This window comes from Kogia breviceps, chromosome 6 (genome assembly GCF_026419965.1).
Source record: "Kogia breviceps isolate mKogBre1 chromosome 6, mKogBre1 haplotype 1, whole genome shotgun sequence".
NCBI lineage: Eukaryota > Metazoa > Chordata > Mammalia > Artiodactyla > Physeteridae > Kogia > Kogia breviceps.
Window position 1 is genome coordinate 29,714,410 of NC_081315.1, and position 15,325 is coordinate 29,729,734.

The window sequence follows — 15,325 nt, forward strand, 5'->3', positions numbered from 1 at the left end:
TAGATCAGGAAGTAACAACTCAAATTAATACCTGCCTACCTAGAACCCTCAAGTTTTGTTGGCATTAGAATTGTAATGCTGAAACTAATTTTTTTCTGCCCCAATAAATCTTCAAATTTTGGCCAGCTGGGTCTTGATGTATACCATATTCACTAAGCAACTATCTTATGAAAGGTGATTGCATCTCAATTCTTATATGAAGGTCAGAGATAAAGTTCTTCAAACAAATTAATGCAAAGAGCAGGAACAAAGCGGTTTTGAAAATTAGGTAACAGCTTTGGAAATGCTTTCTCTTCTCCCCCAGCCCCTCTTGCAAAGCAGTAATCTTTGTTAACTTAGGGATAGAATGTTTGGGAATCATGTTAAAATACTGGCATATTATATTGTTGTATTCACTATTTAAGAAGGGTGAACTCTTTTATCAGGAATCTTTGAGTGAGAAAATGTGTTTATGTCCTAAAGCTTGTTTGATTGAACCTGTGCTACCAGGTGACCTCCATGAGCTTCTGGTAGTCATCCTGGTATAGTCTTCTCCCACATTAAACAGGGCCAACCTGTGTAAGGTTACGCAGGCTATTGCAGGAATGACAGTGTATGACTTCCAAGCCTACATCTTAAAAGACATTTGGTTTCCACCATGTTCTCTCTGGGAGCTTGCTCTGGAGGAAGCCAGCTGACATGCTGTGATAGCACTCAAGCGACCCTACAGAGAGGTGCTCATGGCCAGGAACCTAGGCCTCCTACCAACCATCTTAGATCTTCCAGCACCAGTCAAACCTTCAGATGACTGCAGCCCCAATCAATGTCTTGATTACAATCTCATGAGACATCAAGGGAAGCTGTTCCTACTTTCCTGACCCACAGAAACTGCTGAGATAATACACGTTTATTGTCCTGAATCACTAGGTGTAGGATCATCTGTTACTATAGCAATAGATTACAAAGTGGGCCTTTTCTCAAGAAAGGGTAAGAGCAAAACAAATGGACGCACCCATTTTAAGCCATTTGCAAAATTGAGAGGCTCTGCAGTTACTAGTACTTAATGAGGCCTTATCTCAAGAAATTTGCCGTTTAGTTCCTTGTTTCTCAAAGTGTTGTGCCAAGACCAGCTGTATTGGCATTACCTGGGAGCTTATTAGAAATACAGAATCTCAAATTCCACCCCACCCCAGACCTACTGAATCAGAATCTACATTTTATGAGATTTCCCCTACTACATGTAAGTATACATCAGAGTTTGAGAAGCAGCACTGATCTGTTTGAATACTAATGTTACAGCCTATAGTTGGAAACGCTGGCTGTGCATTAGAAGCACTTCCAAAAACTACTGTTGGAGAAGTCCATCCCCAGAAGTTCTGATTTAATTGGTCTGTGTTAAGGTCTATTATGGCCATGGACCTAATTATATTTCACAGTTTTTCCCCTGGAAAACTATGTTGAAGCCTCAGATCAGCCCCGAATTCCCAGCATGTTCCAGGTCTGGTTCTAGAAGTCAGGTATGCCCAGGTGTGTCCCTGAGACTGCCCTGGGAGAACTATGGTGCACTAAGCAGGAATCTTCTGGGGGCACTGCATGCCAGGGCAGCTTCACAGCTGCTGAAGAACTACTGCATATATCTCTGCCTTCTCTGATTCATACTCTTCCAGGACTTAGTTCATTCCAAGAAAAGCATCCATGTTCTTACCTTACAGGTCGGTTTGGAATTGCTGTCTAGGGCCACTCAGAGAACAGGTGGTGAATAACCTAAGGTTTCGGGGTAATTTACCCACCTGTCAGATTAGGACCAAACTTCTTTTAGTTTCATCTTTCCCTAATGGTAAAAGGGAAGTAACTAATATTTCTCACAAGCCTTTGGGGAATATGCTTTTACTGTTGACCGGGCACTACTAAATTAAGACTTCGAGTATGATGGGTGCTTACAAATGTTAGACCTATTACTTAATGAGAAGCTCAAACTGACAACGATAAACATCACTTGAATGTAAGGGGGGGTGGGGTGCAGGGATTTTCAGTTTACGAATGCATCCCCAGCGGCAGAGACAATGCCTGGCACACTGCATGCTTTAATAAATACTTGTTAATTAAGTAAATTCCTCAAAAAACAATAACTTCTGGTCAGTCACTCATTCAAAGTTACTGAACGTACCATGTTAGCGAATCTGCAACGGAAATTGTTTTAGCAAAGGATTTTTAAATAAAGCTCCAGATTTCCTTTTAAAAAATAAATAGTGTGCCCCAATTCAATGCCATGTTTCAGGTTCCTGCCCTAGTTTAGCCTCGGCTCCTCATTTGGAGGCTGGCTGAGGGATGTGATCCCTGCCCTTGAATCTCCTTCCTTTGTAGTTTTTTTGACCTGCGCGGTTCCGTTTCCCAGGCGGAGGAGCGCGCGCCGCGGCTGCGCCCATCAGAGCGCGGAGCGGGGTTGGGGCTGTCAGGCGGGCGGGGCCGCCTAGGACCCTGGAGGGGCCGATCGTCTCGCGCTGCAGAGCCTCCTCTCCCACCTCTCTCCCTCCGGGGATTGGCATCCGTCGGGGAGCAAGAAGCCCCCTCCAGCCCTGACAGCGGGCAGGGCAGGCGGTGCGGCCGGGCCCGGGGGCGGATGCTCGCGGGTGGGCCGGGCCGGCCGGCTGCGGGGGAGGCGGGCTGCGTTATTTCCCGCTAGGGCCAGACTCCGGGAGGGACTGGCGTGCCCCGTGCTCTCGGCCCCAGCCAGCGCGCGCCGCCCCTCGGGCAGGGCCTGGGGGCGAGCGAGGCGGCGGCGCGGCATTCCGGGCCTCGGGCCGGGCGCGTGAGCGGGCCGGGGCCGGAGCCGGAGCCGGGCCGACGCCCCAGCGGCGCCTCTCCCACGCTCGCGGCCCCTCCCCCTCCCTTCCTTCCTTCCCCTCCGATCTCCCGGGAGCGGCGGGCGGACGCGAGCCGCGGCGGGCGCCCGAGCTTTGTGCGCGCCCGCGGGCCCGGGGCGAGCTTCGGGCGGCCCAACTTGGCGGCGGCCGGCGGGCTCCCGGGAGGGAGTTGTGAGGCGTGGCCGGGTGGAGGAGGCGCCTGGGGGGGCGTGGGGCTCCCCGGCGAGCGGGAGGGACAGAGCGAGGCGCGCCGGACAATGAGCTGGGCAGCTCGGCGCTGCGGCCACTTTTAGGGGGGCGCGGGCCGGCCGGCGCCTCCGCGGCTCCACCTGCGAGGAGAGGGCGGGATGCCAGAGCTGGGTGTCCCGGCGCCCTGAGGCTGCTCGCAGCTAGACGTCCCTGAGCCGGTGCTCGCCTTGACCCTGGACTACCTGGAGGCTTTGGCTGGGACGTGTTTCGTGGGGGCGCCCCTGGAGCAGCCGCGATGGCCAGCACCAGGAGTATCGAGCTGGAGCACTTTGAGGAACGGGACAAAAGGCCGCGGCCGGGGTCGCGGAGAGGGGCGCCCAGCTCCTCCGGGGGCAGCAGCAGCTCCGGCCCCAAGGGGAACGGGCTCATCCCCAGCCCGGCGCACAGTGCCCACTGCAGCTTCTACCGTACGCGGACCCTGCAGGCCCTGAGCTCGGAGAAGAAAGCCAAGAAGGCGCGCTTCTACCGGAATGGGGACCGCTACTTCAAGGGCCTGGTGTTTGCCATCTCCGGCGACCGCTTCCGGTCCTTCGATGCGCTGCTTATGGAGCTCACCCGCTCCCTGTCGGACAACGTGAACCTGCCCCAGGGTGTCCGCACCATCTACACCATCGACGGCAGCCGGAAGGTCACCAGCCTGGACGAGCTGCTGGAAGGTAGGAGGGAAGGGCCCGGCGCGGCAGGTGCGGCCCCGCGTGCCGACAGGTGCACGCGCTCGCCCGGCGCTGGGGGAGCCTGCGGGGGGTTTTCTAGGCGGCCGCAGGAATTGTGCGGTTCTGTCTTCTTTAACGCAGGCTCTATGGGTGGGGCGCGCTTTCACATAGACTCTGACTGTCCTTCCCAAAAGATTTGCCTTAGAAAAGAAAGAAAGAAATCCTAACGGGATTTGGTGACATCTCTTAAGATTGGCGGACTTGTTTCTGTTTTTTGCCTTTTTTGAAGTGCAAAGTCTCACGTGAGCATCTGGGTAACCCTCTAGCTCATAAACTGTTCAGCCCTTCTGTGTGGAGCTCAGTGCCGGCACCTGTGTTTCAGCGTTCAGGACCCTGTTGCACCTGCTGTACTCAGAAGCCGTGGTTGTGAAACACTCTAGGTTGGCTTTCCTGGTTTGCCTTGCAGCAGAAGTTCCATGAGGTCAGGAGGGGCGATCCAAGACAGTGGTTCTCAACCTTGGTTGCATCTTGGATCACTGGGGACTTTAAGAAATATGGGTGTCTGGGTCCCATCCCCGGATACTTGGATGTAATTGGTTTGGCGTGTGGTCGGGGCATCTGGAGTTTTCAGAGCTCCTCAGGAGATTTGAATGTGCTGCAGAGATTGAGAACCGTTGTGCTAAAGGGTTTTCCATGTTTGGTTGGTAATGAGGTGAATCAAGGTCAATCTCTCCTGCATCCTCCCCTACTGAAAGTAGCTAGTTAGGGTGATAAAGGCCATTGGAATCAGCAGTTGGGACCCCTTATAAATTAGGCCTAGGGCGTCAACCATGCTTGATTCAAAGGGACTTTTTGGCTGTATGTTGTGTCATCTTTGAATTCCTGCAGTATTTACTCTTCTTTCACTTCAGAGAGAGAAAGCATTACTAGTAGTTAAGAACCTATATCCAGAACTAAACACCACCCATAAAGATCAGACAGAATCCAAATGTGTGCTGACTGTATGTTTATATACAGTCTGCTCTCATGCATCTTTCTTAATGCAAATGGCACATATTGCTGTGGTAGTCATAGCAGTGTTGGCTTGGCAGGGGAAGGAAACTGAACGTGAAGCCAACTATTTTTCTTATATTAGCACATCATGTTCTTATGTTCTGAAGACACTGTCCATTTTACACATGAGGAAACTGAAGCAACATGCCTTGTCATACAGGACCTGCGGTATATGCCCTTTCATCTACAATTCACTTTTAATAAATTGATGTAGCCACACTGCGGAGTCCTGAAAGTGGTTGAGATTCTATTTAGTCACTGTTACTGAAAGTCTTCCCTGCCCTGGCTCGATGAGGACCCAGCCAAAACTAAGTTGTCTTTTCAGTGTGTGAGTGAGTGACTTCACAAATTTTCCTGCTCACTTGAGTGTTTTGGTTTTAAAGGCTTCCTGAGGAGATGATGACAACCAGAGGAGTATAAATAAAGTGAAGATACATTGTTAAAAGGGCTTTATTGCTTTATCGTGTTACATACTTAAAAGCAACATTTGCCTAGTTATTTCAAAACTGAGTAACGAATTTTCTGATTGACCCAAAGCTAGATTAGTAGCCCTGTGGAAGGATCAAGGCAATGCCTTTTTTACTTAAACACTCATTACTCACATGCCCTTGGGATACTGTGCCTGGTGTGGTCTGAGGAAGGACAGTAGTTTTTTTTTGTTTGTTTTTGCGGTATGCGGGCCTCTCACTGCCGTGGCCTCTCCCGTTGCGGAGCACAGGCTCCGGACGCGCAGGCTCAGCGGCCATGGCTCACGGGCCCAGCCGCTCCGCGGCATGTGGGATCTTCCAGGACCGGGGCACGAACCCGTGTCCCCCACATTGGCAGGCGGACTCTCAACCACTGCACCACCAGGGAAGCCCGGGACAGTAGTTTTAATATCCTTCTCAGAAGTAATTTTCCTTCTCAGAAGTAATTTTAACAGTGTATTTGCTACATGAAATGAATGTACTTCAGCGGTGAACATGATCCTAGGGAAGATGGTCAAGGTGTCCATTATGCATATTAATTGAGAGCACATATTGTACATTGAGTTTGTTATTGCCCAAGTGGTGCATGGTCTACTGAGTCTAATTCTCAAACTGTAGGTTCAACTATAAATTGAAGGTTGATAAATATCCTTTGAGTCATTAATTCACTGATTTGTGGAGGAGGGGGAACCATAAGCATATGTAGAGTCCAGATTACACCACAATATGAAAAATAATGGTAGAACACAAATATTTGCACCATGGAAGTGTTTCCCTAGTATAGCCAATTGCCCACTTGTTTCAAATATAATAAAATTACATTTTATTAAATATACTACAATTACTGCAAAAGAAGAAAATTTGAGCACTTCTTTTGTCATAGTGGCATTCTCTCTTACAATAGATCTTTGTCTGAGTCTTGAATTTCCCACAAAATGAGTGGAATACCCTGTTTATAGGCAGTTTTTAAGAAAAGAACCATCAATGTTTAATATCAACTATTCAAGAACTTAAATAGTTTCAACTTTTAGTTAAAATTGTGTACTCGAATGTTCAGATTTATCATGCAGAAGAACTAACCAGCTACCTGTGAAGTTATTATTTGCATCAGTAAAAATAGGTCTGTGGTATTTCCCATGTTGTCAAAATTGACTATTTCATCTTAGCTCATCATTTTTAATAAAGATTCTCTGATAGTATTTTTTTACACCATTATGTTCAGCTGATCTCTCATTTGCCTCTTCCGTTCCTTGAAATTTGTAGTTTAGGAGATACTGTTTTTCCCAAAATGTTTTTTTCTAAAATGTTTTCAGTGGAGAATAGAAAGTGATGACTCAAGATAGCTAGGCATGAACGCTCACTCAGAGCCTCAGTCCCATTGAACTCAGATGACAAAAGAAATTTGCATGGCCCAGATTTTTTTTCTTCTGCCCTTGAGAGTCTCTGGAGACCAAAAACTGTTCAGGTGTAGGCTGTACTCCTGCACTACACTAAACCAGCAGGCATTTTGAGCCTATTGTTCTAGCTCCCCCTTGCTGCATTAATTTCAATGAGTTAGTGCTGTGCGTCCTGTAATCCTGTTTAGTCTTTACAACTGGATGGGGACCTTCTCTCAAAGGAGGACTGTGAGTCCTAACAGTCAGTACTGGGAAAATCAAGTTGGGCTGTCTGAAGCCACGAGCCAGCCAACCGTGTCACATCTCTGATGGACAACGGAAGATGTCTGGATGGCACAGTTCCTAAGTTCTCAGTCAGAACTCTGGGGCTTAGTTTTTTTTTTTTTCATGAGTGTTCTCTTCTTCAAAACATTTAAGCTATAATTATTTTGATGTCCCAAAGAGAGATGCCCAAGGACAGTAGAAACAATGCGTGACCAAGTTGGGGTCCCTAGGTTCTGTGGATTTGAGAAAAATTCACTTCTGTTCTCAGCCTTAGTGACCTTTTCTGTTGAAAGAGAGGTTGGCAGATCATCTAAGTTAGATGCTTTGTGGTCTCAAAGTATATACCCTTCCCCTGCCTAAGTGGTTATTTATTGAGTGTCTGATGGCCTGGGCTGCCTTTCCCTACCCAGAACCTGTCTTCCGGAAAATTGACAAAGCTGCAAATGTCCTACACAGCAGGGAGTGGGTCTATGGCTCTGATGAAGTGTTTGACAGGAGCCAAAAAATTAAGAGCTACCCATCTCTGCCACTTTCATTCCAAAGTAATATGTCATTTTATGATGTTTATACCTTTTACTCCTCAGTCACTAATAAATAAACTGATTGGATTTTTTTGGCATGTGAGAGAATTTTGATTATTTTGACAGGTGATATACTTCCATTCTTCCATTAAGTTAACTTGAAAATTAGCTTGAATTAACTTGAATTTAAGAAAAATAAAGTTCTAAGAAAATCAAGCATTTGAAGTTTTTGAGGTTCTCCTACTAAGCCTAGTTTATTGAATCTCTTTGGTTATTCAATCTCTTTGAAGGTGTTAAACCAAGATATGGTGACAGTTATATTTAAGTAAAAATGAGTTTACATTTAAGTAAAAATTAAGTTACATTTTTAAGTTACATTTAAGTAAAAATGCATAAGAACTCAGATTATAGGTTTTATCCCCTTGAATGATAGATTTTTAGAGTAATAATAGAAACTGAGCTCTTGGAACTTGTTATAGTGAGGAAAGCAACATAAACCCATGAGATGTAAGGTATTTGCACATAGTAGTCAAAAGCAGTACACATTTATATAAGGCAAGCATGATGATTGGACATAGCAGTTTAACATTGAATCATCAGTCTGCCAAAGCTTCTCTACCTGGCAGACTCCTAGATCCAAGACCCTCTTCAAATATCATCTTTCTGTGAAATCTCTTCCCAGACCTCAGGGGCATTGGGCTCAAACTGTTGTTGATTGAGAGGATAGTTGTTGTTTCCGGTGCTGGGGGTACAGTTCTAGAATGCTCACATTCTAGAGGGAGAGAGAGAGAGAGAGAGAGTGAAAACACACACACACACACACACACACGCACACGCACACACGCACACACGCACACACGATGGTTCCAGCTGCAGGGCTGTAAGTGAAGTGGTAATGAGGTGAGGCAGGAGGACCACACTGGCGAGGACAATGGAAAAGTGTTCCCAGAGGAACAGATGCTGGAGCCAAGGCCTGAGGTCGAGCTTAGAACTCTGCCATTTGCTTACTCACAGCATTTTTCCTTTCCTCTATTGTAACACTTACCTTTATAATTAGAGGTATATGGGTCTGTTTTTTGCACTAGACTAAGCATGTCGTGAGGTTAGGGATCTCGGACACAATAAGTTCATTAAATAACTAGCCCAGGAAATGACTTTACCTCTAAGTCTCTTGATTGTCAAGGGAAGTTTTGTATGAATTAAGTTTGAATAGGGTTGTTCCTATGTATTTGTGAAAATATGTATTTTGAAAAATTGGATTATATTCCAGATAAATCAGAGACGCTCTGCTGACTCATCGCTGTGGAGAGAATGACTCTTCCTCAGTACTTGCTTCTATAAATCGGATTGTTTTCTTCTTCTCATTTCCTCAAAACGGGGGAACTCAGGTCTGCTATAATGCAGCTGCATAATAAGCTCTTTCCAGAGGTAATGGGAAGAGAAATTTTCATTTGCAGAATGAAGAATTCTAAAGGGTTGGGGGAAGAAGGGAAATACTTGGGAGAGCATTTATGAGATGAGGGTCAGACAGAATGATACACTGGTAGTTATAAGAAAAGAGCCCTGTTTCATGAGGTTTTAAACTATGGAAATGGACGTTATATGGCCCTGTCCTACGAAATAAGGGAAACTAGATATTCCCTTGACTAGTGATTGTCAAACTGCTTTCTTCATTGTCGAGAGGGCCAAGGGAGTTTTTCTGGGTCTGTACTGCCTGGCTAGGTCTCTTCTCACCCCTACTCACCCATGCTCCTACCACTTCTGTTTCCGTCTCTTCTATTGATAAAGTAAACCATTACCCTAAGGATTAGGGGTCCTATTCTTGCTACCATTTTTTAGATGTTTTATATGCAATCATTGTGTGAGATACTTTGTGTTTTACCTCACCCTTGTTATCCCTTATGGAATATGGCTGCATTATCTTCCCCATTTTGCAGCTGGGGAGACTGAGACTCAGAGGATAAAGAAATTGTCCCCTTATATCAGTCAGAAGAGGTGGGGCTGGAACCTGAGGCCTTTCTCCTTGGCCTTTCAACTTCTGTATTCTTTTTTTTTTTTTTTTTTTTTTTTTTGCGGTATGCGGGCCTCTCACTGTTGTGGCCTCTCCCATTGTGGAGCACAGGCTCCGGACGCGCAGGCTCAGCGGCCATGGCTCACGGGCCCAGCCGCTCCGCGGCATGTGGGATCTTCCCGGACTGGGGCACGAACCCGTATCCCCTGCATCGGCAGGCAGATTCTCAACCACTGCGCCACCAGGGAAGCCCTCAACTTCTGTATTCTTAACTGCTATGTTCTACCACCTGTGAGATGGGGTCCATTCTGACCCCTGAAGTTTGCATAGGTCATGTATCAGCAATCTAGAGCTGCATCACCGCTGCAGCCAAACCTGTTAGTTATTTATATTTGGAAAATGAAGATGGTGGTAGTTCCGCAGTCACTGCAGATGTAAAGACAGGTTTAGGATATGTTGTGTGTGGTTCCTGAAATGAACCATACATTATCCTATACACCAGCATAGTAGGGTCTGTGCATTCAAATTCTGCAGAGTTGTCTTGTTTGACTTTGGTTTCCTTATCTGCGAAATGAGGAAGGTTAGGTAATTGCTAAGGCTGCTTCCGCTTTAAAGTTCAGTGATCTTGGGAAATGCTTCTGGAAGTGGGAAAGAGAAACGATCTCTCTGGCTCCATGTCTCTAAAAATTGGCCAGGTTTTGTGATTGAATGTGGTTACCTGGGTTTAGATGGAGTTCTTAAACCCTCAATAACCTATAAGAGGCTCTTCCCCATAGAATCTTCTCAGGAAAGGGAAAATTATGTACAGGCCCATTGAGGGCTGGGACCATGGTCATTTTGTTAATTCATTTATCCTGTCAATAAAAACTTCTGGCACTTGATGTTTGATGATTAATTTTACTTTTGTGCCATATATAAGGTATTTTGATAGGTGGGAATAGGTGGATATTGGTTTTTAAAAAATCTTTCTTAGTTAAGACAGCCAGCTGGACAGTTGGCTAGATTTGCAGAGGTCAAATAAGGTCATGCAAAAGGCAAATATTCCTTGCCCCTTCATATTTCAGTTTTGAAATAAGTTTTTATTCAAGAAAAAAGGGATGCAGTATAGTTGTATGTTAACAATTTATCAATTTCACTAGTGTCTGAGATGCCTGATTTGATTTTTCTCTTTGGACATCTTTCATAATCATTCTTGTACCTTTAATTTGAATGTATGTTTAAATCCCAGGACTATTCTAAGCCCCCTAATATTTTCAGCATCTGCTTTGAGTTTGTTCTCTGACGTAGCTAAGATTTAGTTTTGTTCGTCTTTTAGCATTCTTATTTTAAGCATTGTCTTTAGAAAATTTATTTCACATATAGTTTAAATCCAGTCTGCATTTTACAATACTTTTTTTTTTTTTTTTTGGCTGCATTGGGTCTTCGTTGCTGCACGTGGGCTTTCTCTAGTTGTGGAGAGCGGGCGCTACTCTTCGTTGCGGTGTGCAGGCTTCTCATTGTGGTGGCTTCTCTTGTTGCAGAGCACAGGCTCTAGGCGCATGGGCTTCAGTAGATGTGGCATGTGGGCTCAGTAGTTGTGGCTCGTGGGCTCAATAGTTGTGGCACATGGGCATAGTTGCTCCACAGCATGTGGGATCTTCCTGGACCAGGGCTTGAACCCATGTCCCCTGCATTGGCAGGTGGATTCTTAACCACTGTGCCACCAGGGAAGCCCCTCTACAATACTTTTTAAATTCTGTGAGTTGGAAATATAATTTAAGGCTAGAATTTAGATATTCTTTCATTCATTGACATGCTATAATTTTTGCTCTAATCCAGGCTATTTTATCCTGTTTGCCATATCTCTTGCAGCCTGAAGCAGTAGACTAGCCATATTGCAATTTGTCAGAAGCTACTACCTTCAAGACAAGGAATGGGAAAATAGTGATTTGTGAGATCGACTTTAGTACTTTTGATTACACTATAACATTTACTAACATCTCAACATAACTAAAATAATCTACAATTATGACCTACTATGTTACCATTTTTTATATGTTGGTTAAATTATAATCACTTGCAACCAAAATGTATCACAATAGAAGTTTTTAAATTGTCATTGATTGATTTCTTCCTTCACTGTGTATGTTTTAGAAACTTCAGATTACTTTGTTAATTTTTATGTAATAACAATGTCATTATTTCTGAAAGGCAGTGATTGATGCTCTCTTCCCCAATATCCTTGTCCATTTTCTTGGTCTTTTAACAGTATTCTACCTCATCTGTTAAGGAAGCAGGAAAAGAAAAAGGAGTTACAGAAACTTACTACTGGTTATACTCTTCATCAAGCCTCTGCAAAAGAACGAACTTGAGAAATAGCCTGACGTAAACTCATCTCTTCTTAGTTTAGTGATCAAGGCCAATAGCTGGAAGGTTCTACATGAACCTTGTAGCACTTAGCAGAGTCGTAGAGTGCAGTGTCTCTTCGATAAATGGGAGTGGTCCTCAGCATCTCAAACCAAAATGTGCATCCTTGTAACTTCCCCCCGTAATTCTAGAGCCACCGTTTGGAGCTATGAAAGACTCCAGATGGAGCTACATGGCAGCCCTTCAGACATTTTATGACAGTGGTCATGCTTTACTGTTTCCCGCTTCTGCCCACCTCCTAAACATCACTACTCTTTTTTGACAAATATCTGGTTTCTGAATCCTTCATCACTTGCACTGAATCTTTTTGAGCTATTCTCACTATCATCACTTGCTTAAAACTGGAGCCAAGGGCTTCCCTGGTGGCGCAGTGGTTGAGAGTCCGCCTGCCGACGCAGGGGACACGGGTTCGTGCCCCGGTCCGGGAAGATCCCACGTGCCGCGGAGCGGCTGGGCCCGTGAGCCATGGCCGCTGCGCCTGCGCGTCCGGAGCCTGTGCTCCGCAACGGGAGAGGCCACAACAGTGAGAGGCCCGCGTACCACACACACACACACGCACGCACGCACGCACGCACGCACGCAAAACTGGAGCCAAGTCTTCCTCTTAGACTCAAAGTGAGATTTAAAGGGATGAGGGGGTGGCGGTGAGGGAGGAAGATCTTAAGCAACGATCTCCAGAAGCTGGGGAAACTCTGTTGAGGGAGGTTTTTACCTCTACTCAGATGATGAGCCGGCTGAAGGACTGACCCTATATGCATTATGCCCCAGTTTACTTACAAATAAGCGTAAGATGGGCACATTTTGGTTTGAAGATCTCTTTCTCAGTATCCTTAAAATTGCAGTGTTTCTCAAACTTTTGCAAGGTTTGGGATAATTAAAATTGAAAAACAATGTAAAAATCTAATAACCAAGTTGCAGAAGCCCAGCATTGCCTTAATTACTTTAAATACATTGTCACTTAAATATTTATAAAGATAGATGTACTTATGCATATAGCTCTTATACACCAGTACAACCGAAACGAGACAACCTAAAAACCAACAAAACTGTATAACCAATAAAAATGCAAAATAGCAACATAAAGCTCCAGATGCTATTTGCTCACACTAAACTGTTCCCATTGTGACCATGGTGCTGAATGCTGAGTTTGGTGTGTTGTATTTCAGAATGCCGTGTGATGAGTCAGTTTTGCACTGCTAACAAGCCTTCATTCCCGCAGAGTAAAATTATGTCCTCTGGCCTTAACTCTCTGTGCATGTCTTGTACATATAGTAAGTCCACTTCTTCCTCATTAACTCCCAGCAGATTTATACCACTTGATGCCAAAGGAGTTGAGGCTTTGGGTACGGAGTGGCCTGGCTGCACTTGATTTAGAAATAGACATTCAGATGTTCCAGAATAAGATGATATGAACATTTTAAGTCTTATCATCAAATTAAGTACAGAACTGGGAGTTCCCTGGTAGCCTAGTGGTTAGGATTCTGGGCTTTTGCTGCCATGACCCTGGGTTCTATCTCTGGCTGGGAAACAGATCCTTCAAGCCATGCAGCGCAGCCAAAAAAAAAGTACAAAATTAAAATTGCCAAGGTGAATGTTGTACGTTGTGGGATACAGTTGGCTCAGGTTTGAGCAGCAGGAAGACAGATGATGGATCTGATCTGTAGGTTCCATCCTACCAGGAGATTAGATAGAATGTTTTTTTCTCAGTGGTTAAGCTTTAAGGCTTTTTGGTTAGTGAGTAGCATTTTTGTTTTTACTTTTACAAAATCTCTTTGGTCTTAAGTTAACTCCTCCCCAATTTCAATGCCGAAGCATGGATTTGTGGACATACTTCTTCCTACATATTCAGATGTTCAGTGTAATGTCTCCACACCTTTCTCCATGGAAGGTATCACAGGCTGTACCACTGGATGTGACTTTAGGAGGTGAGTCGTTTTCAGCCTGTTGCCTTCAGATGTGTTGAAGGGGCACTGGTCTTATGGGTGAAAGATCTCATCTTGTGTCCTCAGCCCCTCCCTGTAGGAAAGGCTGTTATGTTCATTTTGTGAATGCGCCAGCAGTGGTCCAGAGATAAACCAAATGAGTACAGAAGGGAACAGCACCCACGTGAGAGCAGTGTACTTCATGTTACCCTGCTGGTTCCCATAAGGTTAAATTCTGCGCACTGTACAGTTTGGGTAGAAAGCCCAATAAGCTGTTTGCCACAACAGAATAGTAATCTGTCTGTCTTTTCTTTACCCTGTATTCTTCTGAACCAGCTGGATGTGGCAACGTGTCCTTGATGTGCGTTAGATGGAGATAGGCACATCATTGTCTACCCGATAGGACAGTCTTACAGATGCTGTACTTGATTAAGGACATCAAACCATCTTGTAGATGCAACATACCCACATTTATTTTCCTTGGTTACATTCCTTTTGGAAGTAATTTATTTCTCAATTTTGGAAGTTGGGAAGGAATTTAGGTTTTTAAGATTTTTGCAGATATTAGACCTTAAGTGTCAGTCATACGTTCTTTTCTTTTCTCTGTAACCATATTTAAATTGTGTGTGTGTGTGTGTGTGTGTGTGTGTGTGTGTGTGTGTGTAGGGAGGCTTTTCCTTAAGCTTGATGCGTCCTTACACTTTATTATTATTATTTTATTGGAGTATAGCTGCTTTACAATATTGTTTATACTGTACAGCAAAGTGAATCAGCTATAGGTATTCGTGGATCCCCTCTGGTTTGGATTTCCTTCCCATTTAGGTCACCACGGAGCACTGAGTAGAGTTCCCTGTGCTATACAGTAGGTTCTCATTAGTTATCTGTTTTATACATAGTGTCAATATCATATATATGTCAATCCCAGTCTCCCAATTCATCCCACCACCACCCCCTTTCCCCCTTGGTATCCATACGTTTGTTCTCTATGTCTGTGTCTCTATTTCTGCTTTGGAAAAAGACAGTCTATACCAATTTTTTCAGATTCCACATATATGCGTTAGCATACCGGTATTTGTGTCTCCCTTTCTGGCTGACTTCACTCTGTAGGACAGTCCCTAGGTCCATCTGCGTCTCTACAAGTGGCCCTTGCACTTCAGACTTGTGAACGAGTTTTCTTTCTCACCGTCAAACTCAGTGCTTTCTTCTGCTCCAAGAGTTAGGTACAGTCTTAGTGTCCAAATTTTGTATAACTGATTTTCTGCCGTAAAGGTCAAAAATAGTTTGTAATTACAAGCTAATTAATGGTTTTAGGCAGTTAATGTAAGTATTTTAACAGAGGTGGATAAGAGACTTTCATAGTAACTGATAGAAAAGTAGGCTAAAACATTGTGTTGTGGAACTTCCAACTGTGTAAATAAATATGCGTTTAGCTATTTGTAATTTCTAACAGTAAATGGACATTTTAAATGTTAAGGGATTATTTTGATTTAGCTATTAAAATATATTTTGTGTATAATACACAAACCCATTCACACCCAC

At 44.6% G+C, this 15,325-nt stretch overlaps 1 protein-coding gene across 6 annotated transcripts in view; it reads left to right on the forward strand.

The window, feature by feature from the left end:
- The first annotated feature begins 3,082 nt into the window (after positions 1-3,082).
- Positions 3,083-15,325, forward strand: part of DCLK2 (doublecortin like kinase 2) — a 152,211-nt gene continuing 139,968 nt past the window's right edge. For 5 of the 6 annotated variants that reach the window (XM_067035638.1, XM_067035636.1, XM_059066712.2 and 2 more), the window contains exon 1: positions 3,096-3,748. In XM_067035638.1, coding sequence (XP_066891739.1) covers positions 3,328-3,748 — 421 coding nt within the window. In that variant the 5' untranslated portion in view covers positions 3,096-3,327. Of the gene's footprint in view, positions 3,749-15,325 lie in introns of all 6 variants that reach the window. The other variant, XM_067035637.1, reaches the window with a different exon arrangement.